Source organism: Oncorhynchus tshawytscha, linkage group LG16, assembly GCF_018296145.1.
Source record: "Oncorhynchus tshawytscha isolate Ot180627B linkage group LG16, Otsh_v2.0, whole genome shotgun sequence".
Taxonomy (NCBI): domain Eukaryota; kingdom Metazoa; phylum Chordata; class Actinopteri; order Salmoniformes; family Salmonidae; genus Oncorhynchus; species Oncorhynchus tshawytscha.
Window position 1 is genome coordinate 68,406,301 of NC_056444.1, and position 22,390 is coordinate 68,428,690.

Genomic DNA, 22,390 nt, shown 5'->3' on the forward strand with positions numbered 1-22,390 from the left:
CCAGTTCGACAATAAATGACTGATTTGTTCCATAAAGTTCCATCATTTATGTATGTATGGAATCAATCATTAGGATGTTTTTAACATAAAACATCAATAATGTTCCAACCGGAGAATTCCTTTGTCTTCAGAAAAGCACTGGAACGAGAAGTAACTCTGTCGGGAGCGCGCGTCATGAGACCAAGGCACTCTGCCAGACCACTGACTCAGAGGTCTTATGAGCCCCTCCTTTATAGTAGAATCCTCAAACCAGTTTCTAAAGACGGTTGACATCTAGTGGAAGCCCTAGGAAGTGCAACCTCATCCGTATCTCAATGTGTACTCGGTAGGCCATGCTTTGAAAAACTACAAACCTCAGATGTCCCACTTCCTGGTTGGATTTTTCTCAGATTTTCGCCTGCCATATGTGTTCTGTTATACTCACAGACATCATTCAAACAGTTTTAGAAACTTCAGAGTGTTTTCTATCCAATACTAATAATAATATGCATATATTAGCATCTGGGACAGAGTAGGAGGCAGTTCACTCTGGGCACGCTATTCATCCAAAAGTGAAAATGCTGCCCCCTATTCCAAAAAGTTTAAATCAACAGAAACCCCAAAGAAGATTCTCATGACAGTCATGTTAATGGTTTCTCTCTAGGTTTCTTCCTAGGTTCCTGCCTTTCTAGGGAGTTTTTCCTAGCCACTGTGCTTCTACATCTGCATTGCTTGCTGTGTGGGGTTTTAGGCTGGGTTTCTGTATAGCACTTGGTGACAACTGCTGATGTTAAAGGAGCTTTATAAAATACATTTGATTGATTGATTGATTTATCTCCCTCAGTGAGAAACTTTTAAATAGTATTTATGTACGTATATGGTTAACAGGAACGCAACTTGTAAATGTAATAATAACAATTGTTAGATTTATTTTATTGTGACTGCTAACACTTTGAACTGTCAGGTATTTGTGTGTACAGTAATAAAGTGTAATGTACTTTTTCTCAAAGTTGTCATGTAGCTAGTTCATTTAGTAGCAGTAACAATAAGGCCGGAATTTAATCATGCAAATACTGGAGACATGGGCTTTTCATAAAGAACTGGCATAACTCTACATAATTATAGAGGGTGTAACATTTCATGATTTTAAGGAACATCATAAAATAAACACATGAATTGCATAATGACTCATTAGTGCCTTAACAGATGGAGAACATCTGTGTTTCCTTGGCCCACTCAGTTCCACATTTAGAAACTCCTCTTTAATTACCATGACAACACTTGGCTTAGTGGCTGATTTTCAGGTGTTTTTGTTTTCAGCAAAGAAGATAAATAAAGATGTATATGTCTGGCCATATTTGACTGAGAAACATGGTAATGGTTAAAAAGCATACATCTTTTGTCAAATTAACCTCCAAGGGGACGGTTGAGCTAACGTGCGCTAATGTGATTAGCATGACGAACATTTCCCAGGACATAGACATGTCTTATATGGGCATAAAGATTAACAATAATTTAATCTAACTGCACTGTCCAATTTACAGTAGCTATTACAGTAAAAAAAATGCCATGCTATTGTGAGGAAAGTGCACAACAAAAAACTTATCACGGCACTTAGTTTGATAGATTCACCTCTGAATAATAATAATAATAATTAATAATGTACTTACATTCATTGCTCTGATTTGTCATCCTGAGGGTCCTAGAGATAAAATGTAGCATAGTTTTGTTTGATAAAATCCATTTTTATATTAAAATGTAGGAACTGGGTTCTACATTTGGAACACCTGCTTTTTCAGATCTTTTTATCAGAAGTTTTTGGGGCATTTTAGCTAACCCTAACCCTTTTCCTAACCTTAACCTAATAATCCTAACTTGCTACACTCTAAAAATGAGGGCTTCAACAAGGGTTCTTCTAAGATCCTCAAAGTTCCTTGAAGAACCTTAGGGTTTTTGGCACTGAAAAATGCCCCCAAAACATTCTTCCAAGAACCCCATAGGAGATGGGATTCATTGAGGAACCTCTTTAGTTCTTTGGGGTTCTTGCAAGAACCTAACTGCCCAACTGAAATATTTTTTGAGAGGACAGCAGGTGCAGACACCTTACTGAAAAATGTAAAGATGTCCTCAATTTAAGGCAAGGTTTCTCCCTTTATGATCAAAATTGATATTGTTTTATGATGATAGGCCTACCATCTATCTTTTCATATTTGTCCAAATGGCTGTTTTGACACTCTCCCTTTAAAAAAAAAATGTAAACAATTCAATGGATATGAATCAACAACGAGGTAAGAATATGTAAGATGTTAAAGGCTATAGTCGTATTGGGCGCAGATGACTGAACTGCTCACTTCTTTTTTTGTGTCTGTATACTGACGAGGAGGCCCACAAAAGTATGTGCAATTTGTATTGGTTTGTCTCATAATATTATGCAGATCACATGTATCACCTACAATTCATTTGAATGAATGGTGTCTTTAAAACCTTTTGACTCAGTCACAGTAGCCATCTTCCTCCTCCCTTACCTGTTCAATGAAGATCCCAGATGGCCTCTACATTATGGACAAGGTATGTATATGAAAACCGCTGTCAAGTGAACAGTGTTTTCATTCACATCATTTTTACCACAAAAAATAAGATATGAATACTGTTGTGTGCACGTTTTGTTAATTATATGTATATTTATATATTTGTTTTATTCACAGACTTAACACTCCCTACACCTGTTCAATCACCATGCACTGCTAAATCATTTTGGAATGTGAGACATGGGTTTACATCTAGACACTAATGATCTTGGAGCAGAGGGGAAAGGGCTCAGATTCCGGGGGTGTAGCCGCGGGGCTATAGCAGCGTGCCAGCGCATCTGGCTTAACATCCTTGGGTACCGGCCGGTGTTGTGGAAACGAAGTGGCCCGGGCCCTACTGAACCCCTCCCGGATGTCCCGGTATTCCACGGGAATGGCAGAGAGATCCGGGGCAATTTCCAAGTCCCCAGGAAGACGTTCCGGGGCAGGCAGAGCTGATTTCAGGCAATGAGTGTGGCAGAAGGGCTGCAGCCCACAATGGCACCAGTAGACCAGTCAATTGAGGGATTGTGTCGCTGGAGCCAAGAGAATCCCAATGCCACAGGAACCTGCAGAGACTCAAATAGGAGGAATTGGATCGTCTCACTGTGGTTCCCCGACACTCATAGGTTGATGGGGGTGGTATGGTGGGTGACCCGGCCTATAGAAAGCCCGTCCAGCGCTCTAACATTCATGGGAAAGGAGAGGGGTTGAGTGGGGATGCGCACCTCAAATGCCAGGGTAACGTCCATAAGACTCATATCGGCCCCCGAGTCGATGAGTATCTGGAGGGACTTGGACTGGTCACCCCACAGTAGGGTGGCATGGAGAGGGGGGGCGAGTAGGGGGAGAAGCTAAATTGGTGGGATCCTTCAGTGAGCAATTGGGACCGCAATCAGACCTCTTCTCCTTCCTACGATCCCGTAGCCGCCCATCGATCTGGATGGTCAAAGCGATGAGTGAGTCGAGATCCGTCGGTTGTTCCAGGGCTGCAAGCTCGTCCTTTACTTCCTCCGAATACTCTGTGCAGGAACGTGTCGAACAGCTCTTCCGGGTTCCAGGCACCGCTGCTAGCATGCGGAATTCCACCGCATAGTCTGCCACACCGAGGGAGTCCTGCCGAAGCTGGAGTAACCGCCGGGCAGCCTCTCTCCCAGACATCTCAGCCCCGAAAACTTCTCACCTCTGCCATAAATATCTCCAGACTGATTGTTGCTCCCACAATGCCATGGCCCATGCGAGTGCCCCCCCGGACATCAGCGTAATGATATACGCTATCCTCGAGAGGTCGGGGGGGAATGAAGGTTGCAGCTCGAAATTGAGGGAGCACTGAGAGAGAATGGCCCGGCAGGTTCTGGAATCTCCATCATAGCGCTCCATGGGAGGTAAGTGGGGTTCCCGGGAAACCGGGGTGATGGCGCTGCTACCAGCCGGGTTACTGAGGGTCTGGGAGGTTACCGTCATGGTAGACTGCCTAGTAGGCCACCCACGGATTTGCTCCTGCAATGCATCCAAAGCTAGGTTGTGACTTTTAGTCACGGCCTAGAACCCTTCCATCAGATGGCGAAGCAACTCCTCGTGCCTTCCAATGGTGGCTCCTTGGGAGGAGATGGCGTTGCGGAGCTGGTAAAAGTCTGCTGGGTCAATCATGGCCAGTTTGTACTATAGCGTTTCAGGTAAGATCCAAGTGCAGACTGTGTTGAAGTAACAATGTTTATTACAGCAACAGAGGCAGCCAAACAACAGGTCAAGGCAGGCAGGGGTCGATAATCCAGAGTTGTGTGGCAAAGGTACAGGAAGGGAGGCAGGCTCAGGTCAGTCAGAGGTCGGTAATCCAGAGTAGGGACAACAGTACAGGACGGCGGGAAAAAAGAGACTGGGGAAAAGCCCAAACTGAGAAAACGCTGGTTGACTTGACAAACAAGACAAACTGGCAACAGACAAACAGAGAGCACAGTTATAAATACACAGGGGATAATTGGGAAGATGGGCGACACCTGGAGGGGGTGGAGACAATCACAAGGACAGATGAAACAGATCAGGGCGTGACAGCCAGAGGATATACTGTGCCTATTGTACTTGGGGCTGGGAGTGTACCTCATGTTGGGTTTTATGTCTGCTTTGCCACTAAAATCATGGCGAACACTGGCAACTAAAATATTGTGTTATTGTTGTTATTTTATGCTGATTAATAATAATAATTAACCCCAAAATGTTATTTGTGGAACCATTAATGGAGGTTCTTTGAAGAACTTATAGTGGTTCCCCCACCATTTCAATTTGAATAACCCCTACAGGATCCTCCAGGAACCTTCAACCTGAAGCCCTGAAGCTCAGACTAGTCTTGGTAGTGCAACTCGATTGCCTTTCCAATATCATGTAGAAATGCAAAACCTGCCTAGTGCCCACCTCCCAAAAAAACATACATTGGTGTCGCCTCTCCGTAATCCCTTGTGGCAATCGCTGTAGTCTACTAGAATAAAGCAGCCATTTGATTGGCCAAGCTGTCGAAATCGTCATTACTGTATGTCCAATGATTTATCTAACGTCTCTACGCTCCAGATGCCCTAGACGAGCTCGTGACGTAATACAGCTATTCCCATCTCTTTATCATCGTCCCCCCGTGGGCTGTTCCGGATGTAACGCCTCCCTCCAGCCTACCGGCTGATCCTCTTATCGACAAGCAGGCGGCCAAGATGGATGTTGTGAACCAGGTAGGGCTCTGGGATGAAAATCACCAATACCAATGTTTTCATTTGATTTAGTTATCTGAAAAGCCATAATTTGGCACGCCTGCAGAATGCGCACTTTGACGCGGTAGAGTTTTAGGGAAAAAAATAATAGGACATCATTATGGTAGGGGCCGCTGTAATTGTAAATCCGCGGACCGTTAGTTTGAAATACAGTGCTTTCAGTGGTCGACTCATGTGAATGAAAAGCGAGCACTGAGCTCAAAACACCGCAATACAGGCATGATAGATTACATGTGATTTAACCAATTTTACACCAGACTGACGCAGTGGAACGTTTGGCTAATAAATAGACCATGGTCCAAAAGTCCAAATAATTGATCAAGACACCCTGCGCAACATAATTTCAACAGCATTTCAAATAACTCAGACAAATAGGCTTAACACATCCAGGGTATTAGTTGAGGTGAAAGCTATATGAAGATATATTCCGTTTGAATTGTGGACACAGAAATGGATTGTTTAGTTGGAAAGACTATTTATATTTTTGAATAACTGCTATTGAACTAATAGAATCGTGTATTTAGAGGGGATTATTTTTTCTCGCTTAGCCTATGTAGCCTATGTGGTGTGTGCAGAGTATATGCCCGACTAGAGGGTGAAGTGTAGCCTACTAAATGTGGAATGAGGATATTGTTGTTGTTTTTTTTACAAAAAAAGCAACAAAACAAGAGATGATGCTAAACAAATGTCTAACTCGTGAAAGAAAAAAGAAACAGACACGCTGATCTTGCAACAAAAAGAAGAAGCAGAGAGTACAAATCAAGAGGAAAAGCGACAGACCCTATTTAATCTATATCGCAATATCAGACGACGTCCGTCTCTTAGTCCTGTAGCGAGTTGTATTATAGGCCTATCAATTTACGAGGGGCGACAGACCGACTGGGAGTTAAAAGTAAGATATTGCGAGGTGAATCGATAGGCTAAAGACAGAATCGATAGGCTACAGGACACAGTTTATTTGGGGATGATCACAGACAGATGCGACTGATGTGTTGCTTTCAACCGCACATGACAAGGCTTTACAAATTATAGCCTAAACTATAGGGCTAGCTATATCTACTATAGGGCCAACTACTATCGAGGTGACTCGAGATTTTCTTTCTGTATGCATTTCTAGAGTGCTTGCTGTCTGTCAAGCTTTGGCGACAGCAAAAACAGTGGGATAAGCAGCTTTGTCTAATTCTATGCTGGCAAGTCTCTCTCTCTCTCAGTTCCCCCCTCTCTGTCTCTCTCCCACTCTCGCTCTCGTCTCCACTAAACGATGTCAGTGCTTTGTCACACGGCCTGTCGCGCCCCAAGTCAAATAGTCCAATTACCGTACTAGCGAACGAATGACAGCATGAAAAAAATTGATCGTATCACCGCCTTCTCCACCGCTCCTGAAAGATACATTTAAATGAACTGACAGGTGCAAACTGTGGAGTAACGACAGATAGGCTATGCTGACAATGCATATAGGCCTACACAGTACACACTACAAACGTTCAAAAGATATTTCGCGACAAATTCATAAAGCAATGTTAATTGTTGATTGTTGATTTCTGTGTTGACAGTTGGTGGCCACCGGGCAGTTCACCATAATCAAACAGCCTTTGGGATTTATGAAAATCCTACAATGGGTAAGTTAATGTTTTCATACAATGTTTCATTATTTGGCTTGTGGCTGAGTGTATGAGAGGCCATGGTGAGTGCGCGCCCGTATCCTTTCCGCGCGCATGAGTGGGTGTGGAAGAAAATAGAATGTACTGGTATTGTATATTTCATGCGTAAAATCTAGATTACAGATGAGTGTGATGATATTAACCAATACACTTAAAAGCTATAAATGATAGGCCCATATATTATGCTATGGTTGGCCCTGTTTTGAGAATAGATTATGAATTTATATTGATGTTGGGCCCTTGTACTGTGTCAGAACATGTCCTTCTGTCACACAGAGGTCACAAAGCTAGGTGAAGCTTTGTGCTCGTGACGACAAACAGGCAGCGCGAGGTGGCTGACACTACCCATTCTCCCACTCGCTGCTTCCTCTTGGTTACCACCGGCAGGCAGGGCTCACTCGAGGTTGTTTCAGTGATACAATGTTACTGTAAATCGATCATGGTAATTGTGATAAATCTCTGTTCAAACTATCCAGGTATTTATGTGTCCTCTCCTGTGAAGTTTGTTGTAGGCCTACCTGATCCACCAGATAATTAACTCACGTCACTTTAGCCTTTCGCTCTGTAATCTAATCTGGAGTATTTTGTGACCACCTCAAGCATTTGGGTGTAGTTACTTCTTTATGTGTTGTGTAGTTGCGCCCTTCTAGGGCTAATCATTTTCGCACTTCTTTATGTGTTGTGTAGTTGCTCCCTCCTAGGGCTAAACATTTTCGCTATAATTTAATGTTTTAGAAGTGGCACATAATGATTTAATAGGCCTACACTGAATTTAAACCTTGGTAGTAGTAGTAATGGCCATTGACGTTGCTGCAGCGTCACCTGAAAAAGGCGCTGTCCACTTTCAGGGGTTCTGAAACGTTAAAATCGCGGGGTTCCAATTGATCGCTGTCCATGATGCTGAATCGGAATCTCCACTATTTGCTTGTTTGTTTACCTTTACATTTCTTCATGTCGCCTCAATGCTCTGTTTGTTGTATTGTGCTGTAGCATGACAATCGTTGATTGGCAATTCACGATGAATCTGTGATAAAGCATTCCACACGTTCATGTCACAAAATGTACTTGACAGGATTCAGCTACCTGTGTAGATGTAGCCTCTGACTCACTGAGTCCAGCATGATCATGTTAAGCAGAAATTATGAGCTGTAAAAATTTGGACAAAATATGAATGTACTGTGTACTACAGTATGTAACTTGTAATTAGGAACACCTCTCAGCCACATCATTACCACTTCTTTCTCATCTATTTGTCATCACACATTTGTGATAGCATCAGAACTAGCACACACATGCCCACTCATACACACACACACACACACACACACACACACACACACACACACACACACACACACACACACACACACACACACACACACACACCACACACCACACACACACACACACACACACACACACACACACACACACACACACACACACAGTCATTACTCACCACTGACTCACCACTCTCACTCAACAGAACAAATCAATGTACAGTATGTGCTCATTGAGGAAGTTAAAGTAATGAAATCTCTTCCTCCTATGTTCCATTTGGACTCACTTTGCTAGAATGCCATGATGATTGGCTGATTGAAAGAATAGGATTCATTTATGAGAAGACACATAGACCTACATACAAAAATCAACATCAGGATTTAAATAAAAGATCCCAAAACAAATGTTCTACTCTAAATCACAGCAGGTAAGAGTAACACAGGGTAGCAGAGACTGAGAGGACAGTTCTGACAGCATGACCTTGTCTGTAGTCCTTCCCCGGAGCACTGCTAGTGCTTGAACATCACATCGTTACTTCTCTGGATCACATGGTTAACAAACCTCCATGCCTGAAGCAGCACACAGGGAGGAGGCCAGAGCTCAGGAATCATAAGTTATAAAGGCCTGCATCTGCATGTTTCTACATCTGGGTCGAGGTGAGCCTAAAGAAGTTAATCCCCTGGCCTAAACAGATCCATATGTAACTCTAAATCAGCATTTAGCATTTATACATTCACATATCAATACTCATCTTTTACTCCATTTACACATCCCTACTGACCTCTCATTCAGCATTCCTGCTCTCCAATATACACGTATGTTTTTCTGTCAACGTGTGTATGTAGTGTACACACAGGAGGGACACTGACACAGACATTTTGGCTAACTATATTTGTTGCGATGTTTCAGAATGCAAGCCTTCTATGTTTTGGTTAACCACTATGTCTACCATAACAACATCCTGCCCCGGGTTACACTTGGGAACTAGGTTATTTTTGTCTTACCTTGGGATTTACAGTTAAATGCTCTGTTACAGTTTACATATTTGCTTTACTGATTCACTCAGTGCACTGTTGTGCTGTAAGAACAGTTTTCATACTGTGTGGTCAATACAGTAGAGATCTGTGATAATCTGGCCCAGTGTTCTATAAGTGGTTCCTGGTGTTGTTGATCATCAAAGCTGCTGATTGTAGGATATGGTAAGGAGTTTACATGTTAAACCTTTGCAAACTCATTGCCAGGGCTCTCTGCCCACTCGTCTGCCCCTGGCTTAGAGGAGATGTGATTGGTTGAAGCTGTCACACTTTGGATTCCTGCCAAACTCAAACTCAGAGACAGAAAGATGCTGGTGAGCATACATACAGTATTTACATTGTGATGGCTAGACTTGTGGTCCGACAACATCCATTTATGCTTGTGTATCAATCAATTATTAAGTTCAATTATTCATTTACTTGAGTTAATTCTGGAATACCTGCGGTTTTCAGTCTTGCCAGACTTGGCTATAAAATCGGTGATAAGCAGGTATTTATAAATGCAGCTGCTTCTAACTCAGAGAGTGTGTGTGAGTGTGTATTTGTGCCTGCTTGAACAGGGGTAGTGTGACAGTGGATTTATGTGAGAGACTGCAACACCTACCATGTTAGTGGGAACATAGAAATAGAATGAACAGAACGAGCGTCCCCATTCAAGTCAATGATGTCATAATGGGTGGACTGGCGACCTTTGCGAGTGTACCCATAGGATCAAAGCAGGAAGTAAGTGTACCCATCAATATGTGCTGTGATTTGTTGATTAAACTCAACTCACATGACAATTTTTTTTATTCCATTGCATGTGCCACATCAGTTAACATCCTTTGAAAACATTACCATGGAAATGATTGCATCACAATACCAGGCAGCCATTGCGAGTATACCCATGAGTTTATAAGTCAAATTGGCAGGGTTAGAAGTTCCAAGCCCGTTTTATTCATTCTATTTCTATGAGTGGGAACCCCCACCCACCCCCCTCTATGCTCATTGTATGTTGCCAATAGCATTACTATAGTATCTGACAATGTGTGTGAAGCCATGTATTTTCTTAACTAGCCAGCCTGTCTCCATTTGTCTTTCTTCAACATATTCCCATTCATTCCTTTGTGCTTACTCCAACCTTCCTTTTTTTACCGCAACCTCTTGTTAGGGAGACCATAGTCATATACCTCAACCTCTTGTTAGGGAGACCATAGTCATATACCTCAACCTCTTGTTAGGGAGACCATAGTCATATACTTCAACCACTTGTTAGAGAGATCATAGTCATATACCTCAACCTCTTGTTAGGGAGACCATAGTCATGTACCTCAACCTCTTGTTAGGGAGACCATAGTCATATACCTCAACCTCTTGTTAGGGAGACCATAGTCATATACCTCAACCTCTTGTTAGGGAGACCATAGTCATATACTTCAACCACTTGTTAGAGAGATCATAGTCATATACCTCAACCTCTTGTTAGGGAGACCATAGTCATATACCTCAACCTCTTGTTAGGGAGACCATAGTCATATACCTCAACCTCTTGTTAGGGAGACCATAGTCATATACCGCAACCTCTTGTTAGAGAGACCATAGTCATATACCTCAAACTCTTGTTAGGGAGACCATAGTCATATACCTCAAACTCTTGCACTAAGAGCGTGTTAATGAATGTTGCAAATCAGTGAAAACAGACACAGCATTTTTATGAACCAGGAAAATGATTATATTTTATGTTACTGTGCATGCCAGACTACCTAAGTGAGAGCTAAAATCTTACAAGAGGATAATTTGGCATACGTTGTGGACTATCCACGTTGGAGGGTGTGGGAGAGTTAACTAGCCTGGTGCCAGATCTGTATGTTCTTCAACTCATCTGATTATGATAACGACCGAACACGGAAAAGAGTATTTAGCTAAAGCACAAACAGATATGATTCTTCCATGTCAGAAATGATTCCATGTTCTGTTTTGTTGTCCTCCTCCTTCCATCTTTCATGCATGCTTATATCCAATCTGTTGAGCTTTTCATTATCACCCTCCCCCCTCACATTCCTCCCCAATCATTATTAAAACCTGTTAATAAGGAGATGGGGTGGAGGTGGGCTGTGTTGGCACGCTAAAGAGTAATGAGACAAGGGAATAAGTTACGTGTTTGTGTATGTGTGTTTCCGCATGTGTGTGTGTGTGTCAGTGTACCGTTGCACAAGCGTGAGCGTGCATGTGTGTGTGTGTGTGTGTGCATGTGTCCGTGCGTGAGGGTGTGTGTACAATAGCCCTGTGCAGCGTCCTTTAGTGACAGATGGTGGAGGACCTCAGTCAGATTAATAGACAGATTTTCCATCCAATGGGATCTGGCCTGCAGGGAAGAGAGGGTGTGGTAAAAATAGGCTGGCTGTATAACCTCCTATGTCAGTGTGTGCGAGTGTATGTATCTGCATGCTTGTGTGTACGACAGTAGGTCAGCGTTCAGGTACACAAGCGCTGGTTTACATTACTGTACACCCCCCTGTAGAACTGTAGTACTGTAGCCTGGGCCGTAGAGAATAACTTATTTAGTAAAACAGATATATCAACAAAACATGTTATTTTACATTTCTTGTATTTTCTTTATACAAAAGCACACAACTTTAGGTGTTGGAGTAACCATGGCAACAGGTGTAGCGCTGTAACCTGGCAATATAGCTGCATTGATGTGCAGTTTGTGTGGCTTTGTCAGCAGCCTGCAGTGGTTGGAGGAACATTGGAGTGCAGGAGACACAGCAGATGGTGAAACCAGTGTCAGGTCTTTCAGCAACAGTATACCTTTATTGGGGTTTTCCATTATACTGCATGGGCTTTCCTTTGGTTCACATCAACACCTATTTCAGACCAAACTAGAGTTATGCCAATTCCTCGACAGAGCACCATCTTTGTGAAGAAATCATCTGAAAATAAGGGCCATTTAATAGATGTATTATGCTTCTCCCTACATGTCTCTCTGTCTGGGTCATATTCTTTCCCCATTCCTTTGATCTCACTACTCTATTTTCCCTCCCCTTCCCTTTCACTTCCCTTTTACTTCCACTTGCTGTCTATAATTCTCCTCCTTTTCTCATCCTCCCTCTGTGTCTTTCAGATCTTTGCCATCTTTGCTTTCTCGACATGCGGCAGCTACTCTGGCATGTTCAAGATGAGTGTGGAGTGTAAAAACCGGTCAGAGAGTGACCTGAGCATTGAGGTGGAGTTTGAGTATCCATTCAGGTCAGTATGCCTATTCAGTCACACGTAACCCCGTGAACCTGCACAAATATGGTCTGTCTGTAATTTCTACAGTACCACTGGGCTGCAAATGTCAGTGGTGGAACATTAATCTGGAAACTATATTAACCCCGATTGACGTCTCTCTATTTCTCTCTCCCTCTCCCCTCCTCTCTCTGTCTTTCTCTCTCTCCTTCTCCCCTTTTCTCACTGTCTCCCATCTTCTGTCTTTCTCTGTCGCTTGTCCTACCCAGGCTACATCAGGTGTACTTCGATGCCCCAACCTGCAAGGGGGGAAACCCTGAGCGTCTGTTCCTGATTGGAGACTACTCCTCCTCAGCTGGGTTCTTTGTCACCGTCGGTGTCTTCTCCTTCCTCTACTCCATGGCAGCCCTTTCTGTGTACGTTTTCATTCTGGAGAAATACCGTGAAGGCTGCAAGGGAGCCCAGATTGTGAGTTTGTCTTTCTCAATTCTTGTTTCTAGTAGGCCTACACTATTCCATACCATATTCCACTACCTCTGCTACTATTACTAATATCATAGTAATGATGATGATGAGCGTGAGATTGATTATGTTTCGGATGAGGACTTTCTAGCTTGATCATGATGATGTTTCTGATAAGAACTTTGAAATTGATTATGATGATGAGCATGTCCAGTGCCTTCGGAAAGTATTAAGACCCCTTGACTTTTTCTACATTTTGTTATGTTACAGCCTTGTTCTAAAATTGATATAAAAATGTAAAAAACTCAGCAATCTACACATAATACCCCATAATGACAAAGCAAAAACAGGTTTAGACATTTTTGAAAATGTATTACAAATAAAAAACAAAAATACCTTATTTACATAATGTAAGTATTCAGACCCTTGGCTAAGAGACCAGAAATTGAGCTCAGGTGCACCCCGTTTCCATTGATCATCCTTGAGATGTTTCTACAACTTGATTGGAGTCCACATGTGGTAAATTCAATTGATTGGACATGATTTGGAAAGGCACACACCTGTCTATATAAAGGTCCCACAGTTGACAAAATGCATGTCAGAGAAAAAGCAAGCCATGAGGTTGAAGGAATTGTCCGTAGAGCTCCAAGAAAGGATTGTGTCAAGGCACAGATCTGGGGAAAGGTACCAAAACATTTCTGCAGCATTGCATTTCCCCAAGAACACAGTGGCCTCCATCATTCGTAAATGGAAGAAGTTTGGAACCACCAAGACTCTTCTTAGAGCTGGCCGCCCGGCCAAACTGAGCAATCGGGCGAGAAGGGCCTTGGTCAGGGAGGTGACCAAGAACCCGATGGTCACTCTGACATAGCTCCAGAGTTCCTCTGTGAAGATGGGAGAACCTTCCAGAAGGACATTCATCTCTGCAGCACTCCACCAATGAGACCTTTATGGTAGAGTGGCAGACGGAAGCCACTCCTCAGTAAAAGGCACATGACATCCCGCTTGGAGCCAAAAGGCACCTAAATACTCTCAGACCATGAGAAACAATATTCTGTGGTCTGATGAAACCAAGATTGAACTCTTTAGGCAGAATGCCAAGTGTCAAGTCTGGAGGAAACCTGGCATAATCCCTATGGTGAAGCATGGTGCTGGCAGCATCATGCTGTGGGGATATTTTTCAGCGGCAGGGACACTAGTCAGGATCGAGGCAAAGATGAACGAAGCAAAGTACAGAAAGATCCTGGATGAAAACCTGCTCCAGAGCGCTCAGGACCTTAGACTGGGGCAAAGATTCACCTTCCAACAGGACAATGACCCTAAGCACACAGCCAAGACAACACAGGAGTGGCTTCAGGACAAGTCTCTGAAGGACTTTGAGTGGCCCAGCCAGAGCCCGGACTTGAACCCGATCGATGATCTCTGGAGAGAACTGAAAATAGGTGTGCAGCAACCTGACAGAGCTTGAGAGGATCTGCAGAGAAGAATGGAAGAAACTCCTCAAATATCAAATCAAATCAAATTTTATTTGTCACATACACATGGTTAGCAGATGTTAATGCGAGTGTAGCGAAATGCTTGTGCTTCTAGTTCCGACAATGCAGTAATAACCAACAAGTAATCTAACTAACAATTCCAAAAAAACTACTGTCTTATAACACAGTGTAAGGGGATAAAGAATATGTACATAAGGATATATGAATGAGTGATGGTACAGAGCAGCATAGGCAAGATACAGTAGATGATATCGAGTACAGTATATACATATGAGATAAGTATGTAAACCAAGTGGCATAGTTAAAGTGGCTAGTGATACATGTATTACATAAGGATGCAGTCGATGATATAGAGTACAGTATCAGCGTATGCATATGAGATGAATAATGTAGGGTAAGTAACATTATATAAGGTAGCATTGTTTAAAGTGGCTAGTGATATATTTACATAATTTCCCATCAATTCCCATGATTAAAGTGGCTGGAGTAGAGTCAGTGTCATTGACAGTGTGTTGGCAGTAGCCACTCAATGTTAGTGGTGGCTGTTTAACAGTCTGATGGCCTTGAGATAGAAGCTGTTTTTCAGTCTCTCGGTCCCAGCTTTGATGCACCTGTACTGACCTCGCCTTCTGGATGACAGCGGGGTGAACAGGCAGTGGCTCGGGTGGTTGATGTCCTTGATGATCTTTATGGCCTTCCTGTAGCATCGGGTGGTGTAGGTGTCCTGGAGGGCAGGTAGTTTGCCCCCGGTGATGCGTTGTGCAGACCTCACTACCCTCTGGAGAGCCTTACGGTTGAGGGCGGTGCAGTTGCCATACCAGGCGGTGATACAGCCCGCCAGGATGCTCTCGATTGTGCATCTGTAGAAGTTTGTGAGTGCTTTTGGTGACAAGCTGAATTTCTTCAGCCTCCTGAGGTTGAAGAGGCGCTGCTGCGCCTTCCTCACGATGCTGTCTGTGTGAGTGGACCAATTCAGTTTGTCTGTGATGTGTATGCCGAGGAACTTAAAACTTGCTACCCTCTCCACTACTGTTCCATCGATGTGGATGGGGGTGTTCCCTCTGCTGTTTCCTGAAGTCCACAATCATCTCCTTAGTTTTGTTGACGTTGAGTGTGAGGTTATTTTCCTGACACCACACTCCGAGGGCCCTCACCTCCTCCCTGTAGGCCGTCTCGTCGTTGTTGGTAATCAAGCCTACCACTGTTGTGTCGTCCGCAAACTTGATGATTGAGTTGGAGGCGTGCATGGCCACGCAGTCGTGGGTGAACAGGGAGTACAGGAGAGGGCTCAGAACGCACCCTTGTGGGGCCCCAGTGTTGAGGATCAGCGGGGAGGAGATTTTGTTGCCTACCCTCACCACCTGGGGGCGGCCCGTCAGGAAGTCCAGTACCCAGTTGCACAGGGCGGGGTCGAGACCCAGGGTCTCGAGCTTGATGACGAGCTTGGAGGGTACTATGGTGTTGAATGCCGAGCTGTAGTCGATGAACACCATTCTCACATAGGTATTCCTCTTGTCCAGATGGGTTAGGGCAGTGTGCAGTGTGGTTGAGATTGCATCGTCTGTGGACCTATTTGGGCGGTAAGCAAATTGGAGTGGGTCAAGGGTGTCAGGTAGGGTGGAGGTGATGTGGTCCTTGACTAGTCTCTCAAAGCACTTCATGATGACGGATGTGAGTGCTACGGGGCGGTAGTCGTTTAGCTCAGTTACCTTAGCTTTCTTGGGAACAGGAACAATGGTGGCCCTCTTGAAGCATGTGGGAACAGCAGACTGGTATAGGGATTGATTGAATATGTCCGTAAACACACCGGCCAGCTGGTCTGCGCATGCTCTGAGGGCGCGGCTGGGGATGCCGTCTGGGCCTGCAGCCTTGCGAGGGTTAACACGTTTAAATGTCTTACTCACTTCGGCTGCAGTGAAGGAGAGACCGCATGTTTCCGTTGCAGGCCGTGTCAGTGGCACTGTATTGTCCTCAAAGCGGGCAAAAAAGTTATTTAGTCTGCCTGGGAGCAAGACATCCTGGTCCGTGACTGGGCTGGGTTTCTTCCTGTAGTCCGTGATTGACTGTAGACCCTGCCACATGCCTCTTGTGTCTCTTGTGTTCAACAAGCCGTTGAATTGAGATTCTACTTTGTCTCTGTACTGGCGCTTAGCTTGTTTGATAGCCTTGCGGAGGGAATAGCTGCACTGTTTGTATTCAGTCATGTTACCAGACACCTTGCCCTGATTAAAAGCAGTGGTTCGTGCCTTCAGTTTCACACGAATGCTGCCATCAATCCACGGTTTCTGGTTAGGGAATGTTTTAATCGTTGCTATGGGAACGACATCTTCAACGCACGTTCTAATGAACTCGCACACCGTATCAGCGTATTCGTCAATGTTGTTGTCTGACGCAATACGAAACATCTCCCAGTCCACGTGATGGAAGCAGTCTTGGAGTGTGGAGTCAGCTTGGTCGGACCAGCGTTGGACAGACCTCAGCGTGGGAGCTTCTTGTTTTAGTTTCTGTCTGTAGGCAGGGATCAACAAAATGGAGTCGTGGTCAGCTTTTCCGAAAGGGGGTGGGGCAGGGCCTTATATGCGTCGCGGAAGTTAGAGTAACAATGATCCAGGGTCTTTCCACCCCTGGTTGCGCAATCGATATGCTGATAAAATTTAGGGAGTCTTGTTTTCAGATTAGCCTTGTTAAAATCCCCAGCTACAATGAATGCAGCCTCCGGATAAATCGTTTCCAGTTTGCAGAGAGTTAAATAAAGTTCGTTCAGAGCCATCGATGTGTCTGCTTGGGGGGATATATACGGCTGTGATTATAATCGAAGAGAATTCTCTTGGTAGATAATGCGGTCTACATTTGATTGTGAGGAATTCTAAATCAGGTGAACAGAAGGATTTGAGTTCCTGTATGTTTCTTTCATCACACCATGTCACGTTAGTCATAAGGCATACGCCCCTGCCCGTCTTCTTACCAGAAAGATGATTGTTTCTGTCGGCGCGATGCGTGGAGAAACCCGCTGGCTGCACCGCTTCGGATTGCGTCTCTCCAGTTAGCCATGTTTCCGTGAAGCAGAGAACATTACAGTCTCTGATGTCCCTCTGGAATGCTACCCTTGCTCGGATTTCATCAACCTTGTTGTCAAGAGACTGGACATTGGCAAGAAGAATGCTAGGGAGTGGTGCACGGTGTGCCCGTCTCCGGAGTCTGACCAGAAGACCGCTTCGTTTCCCTCTTTTTCTGAGTCGTTTTTTTTTTTTTTTTGGTCGCTGCATGTGATCCACTCGGTTACACTGGTTGTAAGGCAGAACACAGGATCCGCATCGCGAAAAACATATTCTTGGTCGTACTGATGGTGAGTTGACGCTGATCTTATATTCAGTAGTTCTTCTCGGCTGTATGTAATGAAACCTAAGATGACCTGGGGTACTAGTGTAAGAAATAACACGTAAAAAAACAAAAAACTGCATAGTTTCCTAGGAAGGCGAAGCGAGGCGGCCATCTCTGTCGGCGCCGGAAGTTCTTGACGCCAATACAGGTGTGCCAAGCTTGTAGTGTCATACCCAAGAAGACTTGGGGCTGCAATCGCTGCCAAAGGTGATTCAACAAAGTACTGAATACTTCTGTAAATGTGATATTTTTAATTTGTTTATAAATTAGCAAAAATGTCTAAAAACCCGTTTTTGTTTTGTCATTATGGGGTATTGTGTGTAGATAGATGAGGGAAAAAAAACGATTTAATACATTTTAGAATAAGGCTGTAACCTAACAAAATGTGGTTAAAAGTCAAGGGGTTTGAACGAAGGTACTGTAATTTGCTAATGCTTTGTAATGTGATTATCCTCAGGACTTTGTTGTGACCTGTGTGTTCACCTTCTTCTGGCTGGTGGCTTCTTCTGCCTGGGCTAAGGGTCTGTCAGATGTGAAGGCATCCACCGACCCAGACAAGGTTCTCTTACTGATCGAGGCCTGCGACGAACCGGAGAACCGCTGCCGTGAAGTCCATGACCCTGTCGTCTCTGGCCTCAACACATCTGTGGTACGGATTTCAATTGTAACGTTGTGATTTGTAAAAGGGCATGGACTACTGAGGAAAATCCTGTACTACAAGATATGGACCCCATTCTTTTTCTTTTTCTTCTTCGTCCTTTTCTTCCATTCACCCCCTAGGCATTTGGCTTCCTGAACCTGATCCTGTGGGGAGGGAACCTGTGGTTCGTGTTCAAGGAGACTGGCTGGCTGGCAGCTTTTGGAGGCACATATGCACCTTCCCAGGAGAAAGCGCCTGCCCCAGAGTCCTTCGGCCAGGACGGCTATGGGCAGGAGGGCTATGCACAGCAGGGGGATGCCTATACCGGCACCCAGGGAGGCTACCAGCCCGACTATGGCCAGGGTGGCTACACTGAGGGAGGTGGAGACTATCAGCAGGGGGGATACGAACAGCAGCCCACCCCCTACGCCAATCAGATGTGAGCTGGTCCACCCTATGGCAGCTGGAAGCTGGTGAGTGTCAGTGCATATGATGGAGCAATCCTGAGAATACTGATAAATGACTGTGAGAAATACTGCATTTCTCTTCCAAAGGGAAATACAGACTGTGGCTTTATGACATCTTCATAATCTTTAGGTATGCATTAGTTGTAATATTTCTCTCTCTCTCTTCCCCCCCACCCCCAGGGGCCACCATGTGATTTAGGAGTGTGGTGCCTGACCCCCACCCACAATTCCACACTCCTCTGTTTGTCTGTTTGTGCATTTGTGAGTTGACAAGAGGAGGGAGGGAGGCAGGCAGCGAGGGATGGAGGAAGGTGGGCTCTTGGAAGGGGAAGTTATCAACACCGTGTCCCTTGGGAGAGGGTTATTTTGTTGAGGGGGAAATGGGTCCTTACTGTAACATGCTGTTTATTCTCGTGATGTATTTAACTGTGGAAGACAACAGGGGATTCATTGACAGTTTGATCGCACAAGAACAAACTGGAATACAAAAACCAAAACATGAACATCAATCTTTTAAAGGAATAACACTTAAATGAAGGACAATAATGGTAGTAATATTTAACGTGGGAGAATGTATTTGTTTGTGCTATGTAAATATCAACATATTCTTATAGAAATATATGTACACAGTTGAATAATTGTGCACTCCATATTAGTTGTTATACAACAAATGTAGAGAACAGAGTTATTCAGTTGTATTTACTTCAGTTCTGTTTAGGAGCTCACATAGTTCAACCCTCATTGTTTTTTAATATTTATGTTTTGTGTTTATTTTATTCCTCCAAGTGTGTTTCTCTACATTTTCAGTTTATTCAGTTTCAGAATAGTTATTTTCTCATTGTGCTTTTTTATTTGATCAACATTACTGAATGAGTTTAACGGGATAGAGTAGAGAAGATGTGATGGAGAGACGTGATGGATGAAGACAAAAAAAGAAAGCAAAAAGAATGACGAATTCAGAGAGAGAGTAGAGAAGAATGAGAGAGGTGTTTGCAGTGATTTATGTATTCATTACAACTTGTATTCATTGTCTTTTATATTTTTCCATTGAAATATTACTCAAGGATTTAGCTATGTTTGTTGAGAAAAGCTGAAATGCAAAAAGGAGAAAATGCATCTAGGATAATGAAAAAGTAGTTAGCATGGTAAGAATTGGTATTCTGCTAATACTATGCTGTTCCTAAAAAGTGCTGTACATACTATGCTATCAACACTTTTAGTTAAAGATGATTTGAGGTTGTGAAGTCAACTGATGTTAAGGGGACCATTATTTTTACGTAGTTTAGAACTTGATGTCAGATAGATTGGGCCCAGAACCTTGTCATGTTTCCATCCACTATTTATCTCGTCTAGAGATGAGTCATAAGACAGAATAAGTAATCATGTTTATTCACAATTTATTTTGGTCATCTGATCAAAACGCATCCATATATTTTCATAGAACTAAATCAGTATGGCACAATGTGTCATTTTCAAGACCATATACAAGCCATAGAAAATAAGTATATTTTACATATTAATATAGCAAACTAAGTTGTCCTGAACTGTATCTTGTTTCCATATACATAAAATATGGGGGGGTGCAAGTGGCAAACAAGTGTTACAGTAATAGTATGTTTGGCTCATCATAAGGTCACAGCACAGTGCAGCTCTGCTATATTTTACACAAAGTACAGGGACTACACATGTTGCAATGGTCACTCTTTTCAAGGTCATGTAGATTGGCTGACCTGCCATACTGCCAATCTTCTCTTTGGATAGAATAAAAACTGTATTGCCAAATGGAAACAGGACAGGGGTGTCTTGATCGATAGATTTTGCTTCCACAGTTATCACAAGTAAATTGTTTTTCATCCATGTTATTCCATTATGCAGTTTTGGATCCATACGTTTATTTTTTTACCAGTCGGTGTAGAGGCACCTCACTTTCTCTCCCTTCTCCTGTGTTCTCTCTCTCTCTCTCTTTCTCTCCCTTCTCCTGTGTTCTCTCTCTCTTTCTCTCCCTTCTTCTGTGTTCTCTCTCTTTCCATCTCTTTCTCTCCCTTCTCCTGTGTTCTCTCTTTCTATCTCTTTCTCTCCCTTCTCCTGTGTTCTCTCTCTTTCTCTCCCTTCTCCTGTGTTCTCTCTTTCCATCTCTTTCTCTCCCTTCTCCTGTTCTCTCTCTTTCTCTCCCTTCTCCTGTGTTCTCTCTTTCCATCTCTTTCTCTCCCTTCTCCTGTGTTCTCTCTCTTTCCATCTATTTCTCTCCCTTCTCCCGTGTTCTCTCTCTTTCCATCTCTTTCTCTCCCTTCTCCTGTGTTCTCTCTTTCTCTCCCTTCTCCTGTGTTCTCTCTTTCCATCTCTTTCTCTCCCTTCTCCTGTGTTCTCTCTCTTTCCATCTATTTCTCTCCCTTCTCCTGTGTTCTCTCTCTTTCCATCTCTTTCTCTCCCTTCTCCTGTGTTCTCTCTTTCCATCTCTTTCTCTCCCTTCTCCTGTGTTCTCTCTCTTTCCATCTCTTTCTCTCCCTTCTCCTGTGTTCTCTCTCTTTCCATCTCTTTCTCTCCCTTCTCCTGTGTTCTCTCTCTTTCCATCTCTTTCTCTCCCTTCTCCTGTGTTCTCTCTCTTTCCATCGATTTCTCTCCCTTCTCCTGTGTTCTCTCTCTTTCCATCTCTTTCTCTCCCTTCTCCTGTGTTCTCTCTCTTTCCATCTCTTTCTCTCCCTTCTCCTGTGTTCTCTCTCTCTCTTCCTGTGTTCTCTCTCTTTCCATCTCTTTCTCTCCCTTCTCCTGTGTTCTCTCTCTTTCCATCGATTTCTCTCCTTCTCCTGTGTTCTCTCTATTTCCATCTCTTTCTCTCCCTTCTCCTGTGTTCTCTCTTTCCATCTCTTTCTCTCTCTTCTCCTGTGTTCTCTCTCTTTCCATCTCTTTCTCTCCCTTCTCCTGTGTTCTCTCTTTCCATCTCTTTCTCTCCCTTCTCCTGTGTTCTCTCTTTCCATCTCTTTCTCTCCCTTCTCCTGTGTTCTCTTTCTTTCCATCTCTTTCTCTCCCTTCTCCTGTGTTCTCTCTCTTTCCATCTCTTTCTCTCCCTTCTCCTGTTCTCTCTCTTTCTCTCCCTTCTCCTGTGTTCTCTCTTTCCATCTCTTTCTCTCCCTTCTCCTGTGTTCTCTCTTTCCATCTCTTTCTCTCCCTTCTCCTGTGTTCTCTCTCTTTCAATCTCTTTCTCTCCCTTCTCCTGTTCTCTCTCTTTCTCTCCCCTTCTCCTGTGTTCTCTCTTTCCATCTCTTTCTCTCCCTTCTCCTGTGTTCTCTCTTTCCATCTCTTTCTCTCCCTTCTCCTGTGTTCTCTCTTTCCATCTCTTTCTCTCCCTTCTCCTGTGTTCTCTCTTTCCATCTCTTTCTCTCCCTTCTCCTGTTCTCTCTTTCTCTCCCTTCTCCTGTGTTCTCTCTTTCCATCTCTTTCTCTCTTCTCCTGTGTTCTCTC

At 43.7% G+C, this 22,390-nt stretch overlaps 1 protein-coding gene across 1 annotated transcript; it reads left to right on the forward strand.

The window, feature by feature from the left end:
- The first annotated feature begins 5,166 nt into the window (after positions 1 to 5,166).
- Positions 5,167 to 20,951, forward strand: LOC112216206 (synaptophysin). The gene is made up of 7 exons (XM_024376032.2): positions 5,167 to 5,260; positions 6,853 to 6,918; positions 12,379 to 12,503; positions 12,755 to 12,953; positions 18,282 to 18,473; positions 18,605 to 18,937; positions 19,112 to 20,951. The coding sequence occupies exons 1-6, from the start codon at positions 5,243 to 5,245 to the stop codon at positions 18,905 to 18,907; spliced, it is 903 nt and encodes a 300-aa protein (XP_024231800.1). The 5' UTR covers positions 5,167 to 5,242; the 3' UTR covers positions 18,908 to 18,937; positions 19,112 to 20,951.
- Positions 20,952 to 22,390: the final 1,439 nt, after the last annotated feature.